The sequence below is a fragment of the Eptatretus burgeri genome, chromosome 4 (assembly GCF_056783735.1).
Source record: "Eptatretus burgeri isolate ZD-2024b chromosome 4, Ebu_testis_v1, whole genome shotgun sequence".
Taxonomy (NCBI): domain Eukaryota; kingdom Metazoa; phylum Chordata; class Myxini; order Myxiniformes; family Myxinidae; genus Eptatretus; species Eptatretus burgeri.
Genome location: NC_140964.1, coordinates 127,718,870 through 127,733,946, shown reverse-complemented (window position 1 = coordinate 127,733,946; position 15,077 = coordinate 127,718,870). Strand labels below are relative to the sequence as shown.

Sequence of the window (15,077 nt, the reverse complement as noted above, 5' to 3'; positions counted from 1 at the left end):
TGTTATGACTGGTGATTGGTCCTGCATACCAGACTCAGAGGAGTACAAACCATATTTACATCATTGAGATGAGTTATCTGTCCGGTAAGAATACTTATTTTGGGGTCGACGTGTCATCATGCCAAAGCAGGGAAGAGATAAGTTGGTTTCTGAATGACATAGTACCCACCCCGGTATTGTTTCAATGAAAGCTATCGCAAGGTCTCATGTTTGGTGGTCTGGTATTGATTCTGAACTTGAATCTTGTGTTCATTGTTGTGATACGTGCATTCAGCTCAGCAAGTCACCAGCAGAATCACCGCTGAGTCTTTGGTCTTGGCCTTCCAAACCTTGGTCCAGGATTCATGTTGACTTTGCAGGTCCGTTCTTCGGAAAAATGTTCCTTGTTGTCATTGATGTATTTTCCAAGTGGATTGAGTGCTCTATCGTGTCCACCAGCATTTCTACCGCCACTATTGAGAATTTACCTGTCATGTTCACTACTCACGGTCTACCTGATGTGTTGGTAAGCGACAATTGTTCGTGTTTTACATGTCAGGATTTCATAAGGTTGAATGGTATCAAACATGTCCATTCTGCTCCATTTAAACTCGCTTCTAATGGTCAGGCAGAGCGTGCTGTACAGATTATCAAGCAAGGGTTAAGGTGTGTTACTCAAGGTTCACTTCAAACGCGTTTGTCACGCATGTTGCTCGGTTACAGATCCAGACCACATACCGTAACTGGAGTGCCTCCAGCCGAATTGCTTATGAAGCAAGAACTCAAAACTAGACTTTCTCTTGTTCATCCTGACATCAGTGAAACTGTTGATAACAAGCGCCAGGGTCAGAAATACGATCATGATCGCACGGCTGCATTGCGTGACTTTGCTGTAAACGATGCTGTTTATGTACTGAACCACGGCCTTGGAGCAAAATGGCTGCCAGGTGTTGTTACTACCAGGGAAGGAACTCATGTTTTTTTGTGTCAAGCTGAAAGATGGGTGTACAGTTAGGAAACATGTGGATCAGATCAAGCTGCATTATATTGAGTTGGAGGATGATGTGAAACCTGTAACTTCATCCAGTTATTGTTCCGTTGTCTGAGAATGCAACTGTTGTTTCCGCGCCTGCATCCGAAGTCGTCAGCAGTGCGTTTCTACCTGAAGTTTCTGTACCTGTACCCGCTGCCAGTCTGGTGCATTTGTCCACGTCAACTAAATCTATGACTGTAACAAATCCTTTGCGTAGGTCCTGCCGTGTATCAAAACATCCAGACCGGTTGGATTTGTAATTCAAGGGGGAGATATTGTGATGTATTGCCCTCCCTTGAGTTTGATGCGAGTGCCGTGTGCGCATGCGCGACACACGGGACCAGAATGGAGCTGAGCGTTCTCAATCAAACCTTCGTGAAGTTGAATGCATCATCACGACATTACCGGGTCTTAAGGCGTATCCTGAGTAACCTCGCCGGGGTCTGAAACCGCCATGTTTTTTGGCCTGCTCAACCATACTTTGACTTGGAACAGGCCGCAATGATTTCTTAATGATAGCCTGTTTTTTTTTTCACTTTCCTCACTCCTTATTGAATGCCTTTTCATCATAGCAATGAATCACTGGGTAGATTGCAATGTTATAAACACCTGAAGACGGCAGCGTTCGTGGCTTCATTTCATTTCTGCATATGCAATAACTGCGAGAATCTCTTAAGCTTAAACTTAGCTGAATTACAAAATTTAATCTGCAGAATGGAACTTAGAAGCAGTTCTGACTCCTAAAAATGTGTTCGTTTGTCCAATTTGGACATATTTGACATTTTGGGAGTCTCCGGGAGGTGTACTGTATGTTTAATATGAGGGTTCGGTGATTGCTAATCGTGTGCTAAGCAAACCGTTTCTTATCAACCATTTCATTGGAGGACTTAAGCCACCTGGCAAACACTCTACAATAATCGCACTTTCACTGAATACTGTATGTTGATCGACTTGAACAAAGTTCAGGGCTACTCACCTGCGTTGGTCAGGTGTTGTTCTGCGGTGCAACAGGCGATGGCTGGCTCACTCAAAATGTGAAATTTTATTTTCCACGACGTTTCCCCTTTTTGTTCTTCCATTATATGACCCATCACTTCGACATAGATAAATACAAATACAAATTAAACGTTTTGCTTTTAAAAGTTTCTTCAAACATTTCATGCATTGCTTGGTGAAGCCACTTGGCGTGTGTTCTTCAAGTTTCAATTGCGATATCACGGTTCTATACCGGAGGTGGGAAGGCAAAATAAATTATACTAGCGATACCCGTGCACATGCACGGGATAGCAGAACAACATAGCTGGTAGCAGACGACAGACCGTACATGGGGAATGACAAAAATACGCATTGTGTAAAATGCAAGTGGTACTATGGAACGTCAAGACTTCCCAAACATTGTCGGCATGTCTGCTAAGTGCCGCAGCAATTTCATAGGGATCGTGTGACAGCGAGCCGAGTTTTTAGTGTGCAAGCTTGGTATTATAATAGAGATATATATATATATATATATATATATATATATATATATATATTGTGTGTGTGTGTGTGTGTGTGTGTGTGTGTGTGTGTGTGTGTGTGTGTGTGTGTGTGTGTGTGTGTGTGTGTGTGTGTGTGTGTGTGTGTGTGTCATTGATTAGGATCTACATATGCGGGTTTCAGAATGTGAAATGGAGAAATTCTAGGGTCGGCTCAAAGTATCCACCTTCATTTTGGTAAGGGGTCGCAATTTATGGATCAAGCTGAGGTTTTTTGTTTTCAAAGTTTTGTGCCATTGGCTCTCTTCAGGATTGTTACTGAGCCCTGGACAGCTACCAACTGCAGTTCGTTTGTAGTAATATTCCCAGAGATGGTTTTTAATATCTCTGTGAGGTTCTTTGTCATCATTACCACAACTCAAACTATCACTGATACAACTTTGGCATTCTTCAGTTTCCAGGATCTTTTCACTTCATTCTTGAGGTCTTGGTATTCGGTCATTTTCTTGATTTCTGAATCGGTTAATCCAAAATCACTGGTATTAGCACCTCAATCAGCAATGCCTTCTCTTTTTTTTGTACCTTAGTATGATATCTGGTCGCAACACTTTGTTTTCAATGTTTACACTCGATGGGATCATTAGGTCGAACATGAGCGGTCGGTACTTCCATGTTTTCAGTTCATGATTTTGGTTCATGTTCCCACAAATTTTCTGGAACTGGGATGTAAAAGTTTTGCAGATGTGGCAGCAGATTACATTATAAACTCTGTTGTGTCATTGTGTGTACAGCTGTTCTGACATGAATTTTTTTTGTGTGTGTGTTTGGTCATTAAGCAAAACATTTTCTTTGCTAATGCCACCTTCACCCCTCACCTTTCTTCTTTTTTTTTTCCTTCTCTCCCCCCCCCTCCTCTCTCTTTCTGTCTCTCCCTCACCCCCTACTCACACCCCTCCCTCCCGCCGTGTATAGCAATGTTCGGTGAGACATTGCTCTCCCCACCCCCCCCTTCCTCGCTCTTCCCACATTCCGAGCTCCAGCTCCAGCTCCCTCCCTGCTTCCTCCTCTCTCTCCCCTCCCTGCTTCCTCTTTCTCTCTCTCTCTCTCTCTCTCTCTCTCTCTCTCTCTCTCTCTCTCTCTCTCTCTCTCTCTCTCTCTCTCTCTCTCTCTCTCTCTCTCTCTCTCTCTCTCTCTCTCTCTCTCTCTCTCTCTCTCTCTCTCTCTCTCTCTCTCTCTCTCTCTCCCCTCTCTCTCTCTCTCTCTCCCCCTCTCTCTCTCTTTCTCCCTCCCCCTCTCTCTATCTCTCTCATCCTCTCTCTCCCCTCCCTGCCTCCTCTCTCCCCCCTCTTCTCTATTTTCCCTCCCTTCCTCCTCTCTCCTCCCCTCCTATCTCCCCTCCCTTCCTCTCTCCCCTCCCTTCCTATCTCCCCTCCCTTCCTCCTCCATCCTCCCCTCCTCCCTCTTCCATTGCTTCCCCCTCTCTATCCTCTTCCCTCCTGTCTCTTCCTTCCTTTCCTCCTCTCTCTTCCCTGTCTCCCTCTTCCTTCCCTATTCTCTCTTCCCTCCCTCCCTCCTTTCTCTTCTTTCCCCTCCCCTACCTCTCACTATCCCCTTCCTCCCCCCCTCTTCATATCCCTGCCAGCGAAGAATATGTATTTGTTAGTAATTTAATAAGACCCTTAATTATCTTCAAAAGGGGTGTTTTAATTAACCCAAACACCAACTTTTCAGTCATGTATTTCCTTGGAGATTTTTTTAGTGTGTGTGTGCAAAGTTTCAGGCTGATAGGTTTTATGGTTTCGGAGTTATGGCTGAGACACATTGACACACACACACACACACACACACACACACACACACACACACACACACACACACACACACACACACACACACACACACACACACACTTATTAGTATAGAATCTATAGATGTACATGCACACTTTAAAGTTGTATGAAATGTCCACGTCCACTTTCGTGAACTCAACATCACCTTTGAGTTTATGTACATTTTAAAAAGGAAAACTGAACAGGTACGTTTTCATGACAACGAAAATAGTCATGATTAATATTTGAAATCTTTAATTAAAGAACCGTCCTTTTGAAGTTGTTTTGTTTGCACCGAACATTGTTAAGATGTCCAGGGGTGTGTTCAGTGCTTGCCAAGCTAGCCGTTCATTATCAAGAGTTTATAATGGAGTGCTTGCTTGAGTGCTTAAACCACTTGGTGAGCACTCTGAAAGAAACTTGGAAACTGAACACACCCCAGATTCATTACATGGTGGTGAGGATAAACATCTATACCATCACTTATTTCGGCCGTACGGATGAATTTGTCCCTCAAGGGGGCAGATTGACACGACACGAGGCAAGTTAGAGGTTGGTAGGAATCAAAAGCGGGTTTTATTTGAATTATTTACTTTTCCGAAACATGGTTATACACACACACACCTAAATATATACACATATACACAGGTCCTGGCAAATGAGTCGTGTTTGTGATGGGTCTGCCAGTGGACAAGGGGAATGCCTGATGAAGAAGACCTCTTCACAGCAAACCTTCTCCAAACTCCCCAGTCTTCGTACCATGGCCCCGTGAGCTGATCGAGAAGGGCCGCTCCTCTCCCCGTCCCCTCTCCTCCAGAAAATAACTTTTCACCCTTTTCTTCTGCTTGATCTCGAAGACAATCCAGTCAGAGTGGCCAGCTTCCTCGAGGCCGTGGGCTTCCAGTGAGGACGTCTGGGACTAATGATGATGATGACGTCACAAACACACACACACAAACAAACGCACAATCAAAACAAGGGTTTTTTTAAACTAATAAATGCCAAATTAATTGCACAGTGTTGAAGTTCCAAGTATATAACACTTCCAGCATGAGCTGCACTACACATCAGTGTCTGCTCAATTCTCAAGGAACAGGAGCTGGACTACAATGTCCATGGCTTTTCCTATCACAGAATAGTGATTTTCCTTTTTGTTTTCCTATATATATATATATGTATGTATGTATGCACCTCTTGTTCACCTGTGCTTTATAGATGTGCTGCTGATTGTTTTAGACACTGTGCACAGACAGGTTTTAATTATAAGGAAGAAAACACTTCTTTTTTGAAAAACAATTTTCAAGCTTTAACAAGGTTGCTCAAGATTGTATGAAACTTTTAATTTGTGGTGAAGACACACCTTTGGTCCCATTAACCTGAGTTGCGGATATGGAAGCGCCTGCAGTCATTGTGGTGCATTGTGTGGTTGTTTCATGACAGGTTCAACTTGGTTGTTTTATTACCTTGGATTCCTCACCTTTCTGTGATACTTGTAGTTGTTCGAGACACCGCTGTGGGCGACTCGTGTGCGCTACTGATTGAAGTAGTAGTAGTCGCAGTAGTAACAGTAGTAGTAGTAGTAGTAGTAGTAGTAGTAGTCGTCGTGTGGCTAGCTGAATTAGGGTGGTTGCGGGTGGGTGTTGCATATTGAGGGATGAGGAAACAGAGGGAAGGGCGAGACTGCACGAAGGGGCGATGAGATGCTGCAGCCCTGAGTAGATTGGTGTTGGTGAACTGGAGAAGTTAGCCAGCATGATCCTGTACAATAAAGGATGACAAAAGGAGTAGCTTATGATGAATAAACAGAACAAGTGGAGAGATATAGAAACAGAGAGTGATGCAGGTAAAGGGAAGAAGGAGGAGGAGGAGGAGGGGGGGTAGTGAAAGGAGAGAGTAGATTTGACAAGGGGAGGGAGAGAGTGGGTAATGGAAGTACTGGAGGGGTGATTGGGCAAAGAGGGATGAAGGGAGGGGTTGTTGGGTCGGAGTGAGCCAATGCTAGTAAGGAGGAAGAAAGGATGTGACAGAATGGCGGCGTGGTGGTTGGTTGGGGGGTTGGGGGGGAGGTTGACTGTTGGCAAGGCTGAGAATTAGAGGGAGGGGGCTGTATGAGTGGAGGGTTAAGCTCAGAAGGGAGGGATGAGACGTTTGTGCTGTGGTTGTTTGTTGCAAGCAAAACGGGAGGGCGATTGGGCAGTTTGGAGGTAAAGAGGAGGTAAACAGGGATTGTTGACAATATGAACGTTCAGAACAGATAAAAGTAAAAAGAAAAATGAATTAAATTTTTTTTTAACTGTCGAGGAGCTCTAAAGGATCTTTTTGTCTTACTTATGACCACATTGCAATGACTGTGAATATGGGAGCAGGATAACAGTAATAAATACATTAATAATAATAATAATGTTAATAATGAAAGATTTCGGATTTGAAGGAGTTATCTTGAGGGGGTTAAGGAAAGGGGAGGGTGAAAGGATCAGGGGAGGGGTGTGGGGGAGGTGCAGTCAGTGAACAGCATTTGGAGGAGGGAGAGTTGGGAGCAAGGGATCGAAGGGAGGGGAGAGGGGGAGGGGGAGGGTCGAAGGGAGGGGTTACCTCCCCCGCATGCCGGCCATTTTAGGAGGGGAATCATGTGACTAAGGCACAGAGCAAGCGAGGAAATTAAAATGGAGGCTCAGAGGGTGACGGGTACTGGTTTAGAAAGGGGGAGGAGGGGAAGTTGAAGCGGGTTGGAGGGAGGGAGGGGGAAGGGTTAGGAGGTGGATAGAAGGAGAGAATGTTATTCAGCCGTGTCCGACGGCTGTTTTGGGAAGGAGGGGATCCGTGTTGCAAAGGCACCTCTGCCTCTACTCTCACCTGTCCGTCTCCCGGGCAGGTTTAACTCCGTGCACCCTGACGAGTCATCTCGATCTGTGACGTACAGTGAAGTATCAGTTTTCATGAAACAATCGCACGTATCGATCAATGCCCACCTGTCCATGTTGGGGGTGTGATGTCACAAAGGGACACATGAAAATGTTCAATGTACTGCTCTCCCATTGGACCTGTGTTAGTTTACCATGAACATTAAAGTTAATACACCTGACAGTCCCCAAAAAACTTACCCAGCTCTCCTTAACGTGCAGGAACATTATTATTATTATTATTATTATTATTATTATTATTATTATTTTTAATTACAATTCCATTAACATCATCGATTCCAAATTAACAGGAATGTTCGTTTTCGAAATTTATTTTACCTGCCGAGTCGATAATATCTGAAACTCCTGGTGCGGTTCTTTGTTGCTTTCCCATTGATTTACGATTCATTAGTGCGCGGCGTTGGAGGTAAGCACGTGACCAGTTCGGTGGTCCCATCTGAGAGCTTCCTTCATGACCTTGATGACCCCAAGTTCAAATCGCATTTCTGCTGTCTCCATCGTTCCCAAACGTCTTCCATGAGTTACATTTCATAGTCAACCTCCTCAATTCGTGTTCGAAATTGGATAGAACGTCAAAACATATCCAAGCACAACTTCATTGAAAGACGAATAAGAAAGGGGTGACTGTAGAACAGGTGACTTCAGGTGGCATTGGTCGAAATATAATAAATAAAAGGATCACTTCATGTTACAGGTGATTGACTGTACAGGCAGATTTTTTTTGAAATATAATATATATGGTGGATTTGTAAAACAGGTGATTCAGGTCGGATTGTTTGGGGGAAAAAATTAAATTAAAGGTAAACTATAAAACAGGTGGCTGGACGATACATGCGATATATATATATATATATATATATATATATATATATATATATATATATATATATATATATTTAAGAAAGACCCACCCACATCTCACCTGTGAATGGAGGGAATAGCCAATCAGCTCTCACCTAATCAACTAAACCCAGGTGACTCGGATTATATAAATAAATTGACACTTCTCATGCTCTTCTCACCGAAGAGGCTCACTGAGGTGGGATTGTCTGACAAGGGAAGGGTTTGAAACAGCAAAGCGCTTACTTTGCGTAGGCCTTCTTGGCTGCTTTATGCAGCTTCTTTGGCTCAAAGAGCATGGGAGGTGTCATATATATATATATATATATATATATATATATATATATATATATATATATATATATATATATATATATAAATATAATGAGGTTAACTTGTAGAACAGGTAGGGTTGTTTGTTGTAATCATCTTCATGTAAGAAAAGATGATTGCTCACAGGTTAGAATCCTGTTGGTGATGATGTTCAAAGGTATGTATGGGTGTGTGGTGAGTCAACACCAGATGACAATTGACCTTTGCACCAGTTAACTGGACCCAGAACACATGTCAATGTGATATGTGGGACCTGTACATGGTGGAGTTTCTGTGAAGCTGTCAGCACATTTTCGATGACACACACACACACACACACACACACACACACACACACACACACACACACACACACACACACACACACACACACACACACACACACACACACACACACACACACACACAGTTCCAAGGTGATGAAAATAAAAACGAAATTGGAGAACAAGAACCTGAATAAAGGAGGAAGAGGAAGGTGAGAGAAAGGAAAGATATTTTTTGAGGGAATCCATGCAATGCTCGGCTTGCCAAGCAAAGTGGGGGCCGTTTGGTGGGGGGGACTGAAAAATGGAACAGTGGAAATTGGTGGGGGCGTTGGGTGGTTACAGTTTGAAAGAAGGGATGGAAGAAGATGATGATGATGATGATGGGTTTGGGATGGATGAAAGAAAATGGGGGAGGGGCGTGGATGGAAGAGGGAGGAGGAGGAGGGGCGGGGGTTGAGGGTGGGAGGGGAGGGGGAGCGGGTGGAAGGGGAGAGGTCGCAGGCTGTTGTTGAAACAAGGCTTATCTGAGCTCTCCGTAAGAGCTTATGGATTTTTTTTTTTTTTTTTACTCTTTTCGACCAACTCGATGAAAACTAATACAGATGTCCGACAGTATAAGTGGGGAAAGTGTTAACAGCTCGGGGAACAACAACAACATCATCATTGCACGAAATCGTATTATTACGTCAACAAACAATGACAGTAATCATAACAAGGATCATTTTAAGAATAATCATCGCCACAGACGAACAACAAACACCCGCCGACAATGTCCAACATCGTTGGAGGTGTTCGGGGATAACCGGGTCGTCTCGAGCTCCCAGGTTGGCAGGGACGAGGGTGGGGGGAGGAGGGAGGGGGGGGCGTCGGGAAACATGGTGGGAGATCACGTGACGCCGTCGCTAACTAGCTGGTTAACATTATGGGATGTCGTTGTCAGGGACGACGGGAGCGTGACGTCATGGCGCGCATGTGCAGAGGAGGTGGGGGCCTGAAAGGGGAGGGGGTGCTCCTTTTGTGGTAAGGCGAGACGAAGCGGGAGCGGCGTTTTTTTGGGTTGTCTGAGTCGGCGCCATCTTTGCGAGACCCTCTGAGGAACTTCGGGTTCGTCAGACGCTGCCGATTCATCATGTCGTCTCCGTCACCTCAGCAGGACGACGACGACGCTTATAAAGGTAGAGAAGGCCGCGGATCGTTGATCGTGTCGTGAGGTCGTGCCTCATGTCCGTCTTTGTGGCGAGTTGGGTGCCCTTGATTGGCTCCCTGTTTGTGTTGGAGCGGGTGCCGTGCCCGCCTGACCGCGCTGGCCACGCGTTTTCAAGTTTTCCGCGCCGCTCCCGCCCAGCTGAGCAGCGGTGCCGGCGATTGGAAAGCGTGCGAGGGTCCTGGGAGGGGGACCCGGGCATTGGGAACGAGTTCGTCTCTTTTAGCGTTTGTTCGATTAGCGTCGAATGTGTCTGCGTGAGGGGAGGGGCTGCTTCTCGATTCCCCCCCCCATCTCGCTCACCCCTCCCTTCGCTCCCTCCCCCCACCCTTCCCTGAGCCCACTCATTCCCCTCCCCTCGATTACCTCCGTCTTCCTCATTACAGCCCCGCCCACTCCCGTGACGTGTTACTCCTCGAGAGGTAAACTACAAGCTCGATTGGTCCGCTGATTTCGAGCCACGCCTACGGTCACGTCCGATTGGTCCAACCCTTTGTAAACTCCACCCATAAGTTGTCATTTTTTTTTTTTTTTTGCCCTCTGCTTTTGACGTCGTGATACGAGGCCTGCACATTATTTGTACCACATCCCCTTGATATTTATTGTAACGTCCTCAGATTTATGAAAAACCTTGTATATGGTAAGAACCTCGTGTCTGTTGGCAAAAGCGAAGACAAATCACCACAACATATTATGTTAAACTTTACACACGTTTTTTTTTTTTTGGTTTTTTATTTTTATTTTTTTTTCTACCTCCCCCATTTCTACTCTTTCGCTGAGAGGAAAATCATCTTGAGTAAAAAAAAAAACCTGCGAGGAAGTAGAACCCTCGCGTGATGGTGCGTGTGCAGACTCGGGTCTTGCCGGCGCTCCTGAGGAGCCTGACCGTTCGTGGCTCCAATGAAAGGGCCTAGAAGGCCTTTGTGTTCGGGCCTAGTCATGTCGGATGTTTCCTCCCGCAAAGTGCGCGCGGCACCTTCTGGGGGGGGGGGGTTGTACGGGGATTTGGACTCTGACTCACGAACGATCGGTTATTCCTTCTCGCTCTCTGTGCTCTCCAGACGAATTTGAAGATATGGATCTGCCCTCCGAGGGAGAGAGCACTAAAGGGAAGAAGAAGAAGACGTCAAAGAAAAGCAAGGAACGACTTGGGAAGTCGAAGAAGAGAAAAAAGGAGGTGCGTTTGATTTCTTCCTCCAATGGGTGGGTATGTCGGTTACAGGTTTAAAAAATAAAAAAATGTTTCCCATTGCACGTTCTAATATCCCTGTTCTCGTGTAGTCGGGAAGTGATTTTTATGTGAGGATGTGATCTGAGCTCCACCAACGACCTTTTGACCTCCACAAAATGATCCACCTCCCATCATCCTTCCTTACTGTGCATGACTTCCACGCTCAGCATCCAACTCCCCTGGGTCCCCCCCCCCCTTTTTGCTTATTATCTTGAGAAGTTGCTCTTTGTATGACGTACGTCACAGACGCAGCACATCGTGGATCCTCCCTCAAGGTCATCGCGTTGTCACATCCTCTCTCTCATCCCCACACCCTCCCCATTCATGTCCTGCTGATGGATACCTTGTCGCATAAACAAGCATCTCTTACTCACCTCCCCCCCCCCCAAAAAAAAAATCATGCGGTGGACTACGTGTTGCAGACATCACCTCGAGGCAGGTCGTCACGATGCTGACCCTCTTGGCAGCACGCACTTCTCGTGAGCTGTTGGAGTATGGACCGTCGTTGGTCAAGTCGAGCGTTTCTTGGCTCGTGAAGAAGTCCCGAAACATTTGAGCTGATAAATGGGGAATTCTCCTAATTTGAAGAAACCCTGGATTGTTGTCCCTGTCTGGTGTTCCCACGGCTCGCGGTGCGAACGCAGGTTCAAGTCGTACTGACCCTGCGCCGCTCCCTCCTCACCTGTTGAAAGGTGGAACCAAAATGTTTGCCAAAGTATTAAGAAAACATCTCGATTATTTATTTCCTTTGGGCCAATGTACGATTTCTCCTTTATTTATCCAATACAGGTGAGTGTTGATCCAAGCAAAATGAGATTAATTAAATTGTTTCTTAACTGTTCAATAAAAACAATAATAATTATTATTATTGTTATCTCAACCACAGGAGGTGAAGGGGGTTATGTTTTCGTCTGTCTGTCTGCAGGATATCTCAAAAAGTTGTAGACTGATCCAGATGAAATTTTTTTGGACACGTTTGGTGTGTGACAAGGACGAACTGATTAGATTTTGGTGAACATCCGGATGTGACTACTGGAATTTTAAAAAGCGATTCGTCAACGTCGAGAGATTTATCGTGTTTGGCCCGATAGCACGATATCTCAAAAAGTTGTGGACAGATTCGGACAAAACTCGCTGGATACGTTGGGTGTGTGACCACAACAAATTGATTCAATTTTGGTGAAGATCTGAATCCGCATCTGGATACGAGCATTATTTAATTTTTAAAGTGATTCTTCACCATTGAGGAGAGATGGGGATCAGAAACGATATATCGCTCTAGTTATTATTATTATTATTATTATTATTATTATTATCAGGAAGGCAGTTTTCAACTGGTTGTTCTTTTTATTTACTTATCAAGTACATTTTGTATCACAAGCAATGTAATGGATACAGTACAAAAGTGCCCCGACCACCCCCTCTCCAAAGAGTAGTCTGAAATGCTTCCTTATCAGGATCAAAATAAGTAACCTTCCCTGGGTATGGGGTGACCCCTCTTCCCCCCACTTCTGAGATGTATATTTTTTTCTGGAAGCACTATCTGTCTCATCCCCCAGGCTAGCCCTGTGAATACTTTTCACTTGAATCGTTTCATGGTTGTATGTATGTTCGTGAGCCATTGCACACATCACTACGGCAAATGTTTTTACACACTCTTACTCACCCTTCTGCTTCTTCTTCTTTATGGGGTTGGGAGGTTTTTAGTCCAAGTCTTTTACAAACTGGCTGGCCAAGCCTAACGCTTGATTAAGTAGTTAGGGCAGGATTTTGTAATTTGCTCATGGTGCCGGCAATAACTCACCGATGTGCACCATGGTATCTTTAACGTCCACCAACTAATGCCGGCAGACGGGACGCCCGGTTTAACGTCAATTTGAGGGATGAGACACCTTGATGAAACACCAGGATGACCGTTTATAGCCGGGTCAAGATTAAAGCCCAGGCCAGACAGCTTCTGGGCGAGTGTGCGTACCTTAATGCCATCCTTCCAGCTCAATATTTCCTGCTCTTCCCAGGCATGTAATAACATTTATTTATTTTGAATAACTAATCTGTAACGCTTTCACAATAGCTACATTTGACTGCAATTAGTCGTTGCTCCTTTTTATGCCTCTGCACTAAGGGTGCCGGAGGCATTGTTTCCATGTTGTCCGTCCGTTCGTCTGTCCGGATTTTCGTTTACACAATAACTCAAGAAACAAATTGTAGAATTTCATCAAACTTGGTAAAAAGGTAAAGTAAGACAGGGCAATTAAGTGATTAGATTTTGGGCCAGATGTGATAAAGGTCAAGGGTCAAAGGTCAAATTCTGAAATTTTACTGTTTATGCCCTAACTCAAATATTGGACAGAATTTCATCAAACTTGATACAAAGGTAAAGTCAGACAGGGCAATTTACTGATTAGATTTTGGGCCAGAAATGATAAAGGTCAAGGGTCAAATATGTCAATACTCAAGTGTTTGTGCGGGAGAGCGGAGGCATACCCGTCGACTGCGCGCAGTCGAATTACTCTAGTTTTTTAATAATTTTGTTTTTCAGAGATGGCGAGTGTTGAGGTAGGATACTTGGTGGCAGGTGAATGTGTCCTACCCTGTCTGTATCTGTTGCTAATTCGTCAAATAATTGACAAACTAACCTGAACACGTAATTTTACAATCAACTTTTCCTCTTTCGTAACCTCATTAATGCTGCGCTTCTCTCTTGTATTGTTTTTTGGATCGATCATCCCTCATTACCCAAGGGCCACAGAACAAAAACGCCAATAACCCCTGAACGGCACGAGAAGCATTTCCCATGGAATGCCGCGTTTCCCATCCTTCATTTTTGATGGACGAGCAGACTTTTTCGCAATAAATTCATTCCATTCAGTAATTGTGAAGTTCAGCGATGAAGCGAATTGGCTTGTGGTACTAGTCCAGACAAAGCCCCTGTGCTTGACAACTCGATCACTGGACTGGTTTTACAGAATACACTGGGCGGATATTAGATTGACGCAGTTTATGAATATTAAGAGTAATTGTTTGAATTTTGATAAGATTTATTTCGCAAATCGTCTGAACTTAAAACTGTGTTGGTTTTTACCCCTTTGCCAAAGTTTTTCTTAACTTGGGGCTTAAAGACACCTGTTGACCACCCTCTCTCAGGTCATCCCCATCTCCAACCATGATCCTTTCTACCCCATCAACCCACTTCCAACCCCACCTCTCTCCACGGTTGTAATTTTTCCTTCCATTTCTGTGATCGAGTGTGATCTTTCTCTCTCAACCACTGTGTCCTCCTCCCCTCACTCTCATTCTTCCCCACGTCTCTGCGTGTCTCCCTCTTTGTTGTCCCTCCGTGCCCTCCACGAGCGTACACATTGGCATTGATTTTATTATCTCTATATTAATACTGAAGGACCAATTTTGTGCTCCTCCTCGCGGTCGCGTCACATTTTTCTCGGTACTGTGACCTGGACTGAAAGAAACTTCATACCTGTAAGAGTGCATCGCACAAAGTGGCAATAGTCAACTTTCAACTCTGAAGCAGAATAAACACTTTTCGTTGAGACGGGGGTGAGGAGTGAAGAAGCGGGGGATGAAGAGACGGGGGCATGGAGTGAAGAGGCGGGGGGCAAGGTAAGCAAATTTTTGGGCGGGGGTAAGCAAATTGAAAGCGGGAGACAGGGGGGAAATGGGGTGGGGGATGAGTGGGCTGGGGTGAATTGGGCGGGGTTGTGAGGGCGTGGACAGGGGGGGCGGGGGCCCGGAGGCAAGTGGGGCGGGGAGTGAAGAGGCGGGGCCGGGGTAATTAAATTTTTGGGTGGGGGTAAGCAAATTGAAGGCGGGGGATGGCAGGCGGGGGGAATGGGGCAGGGGTGGGGGATGAGTAGGCGGGGGGAATGGGGCAGGGGTGGGGGATGAGTAGGCGGGGGCAAGCACGCCCTGTCCAGTCCATGTCCCTCGAGTGTGGGTTAGCTGGTG

General features: G+C 45.2%; 1 protein-coding gene and 1 long non-coding RNA gene across 10 annotated transcripts in view; one reads left to right on the top strand and one right to left on the bottom strand.

Moving 5' to 3' along the window:
* Positions 1-4,572: 4,572 nt before the first annotated feature.
* Positions 4,573-8,066, bottom strand: LOC147029072 (uncharacterized). Its single transcript, XR_015057819.1, has 3 exons — positions 7,170-8,066; positions 5,794-6,074; positions 4,573-5,235 (listed from the first exon to the last, which is right to left on the bottom strand). It is a non-coding gene; the product is annotated as an uncharacterized LOC147029072 (long non-coding RNA).
* A 1,542-nt stretch (positions 8,067-9,608) lies between these two features.
* LOC147029071 (ATP-dependent chromatin remodeler CHD5-like) overlaps positions 9,609-15,077 on the top strand; it is a 77,358-nt gene continuing 71,889 nt past the window's right edge. For 7 of the 9 annotated variants that reach the window (XM_085880007.1, XM_085880013.1, XM_085880015.1 and 4 more), the window contains exons 1-2: positions 9,610-9,851; positions 10,942-11,057. In XM_085880007.1, the coding sequence (XP_085736133.1) occupies positions 9,806-9,851; positions 10,942-11,057 (162 nt within the window). In that variant the 5' untranslated portion in view covers positions 9,610-9,805. Of the gene's footprint in view, positions 9,852-10,486; positions 10,521-10,941; positions 11,058-15,077 lie in introns of those variants that run through there. The other 2 variants (XM_085880008.1, XM_085880012.1) reach the window with 2 other exon arrangements.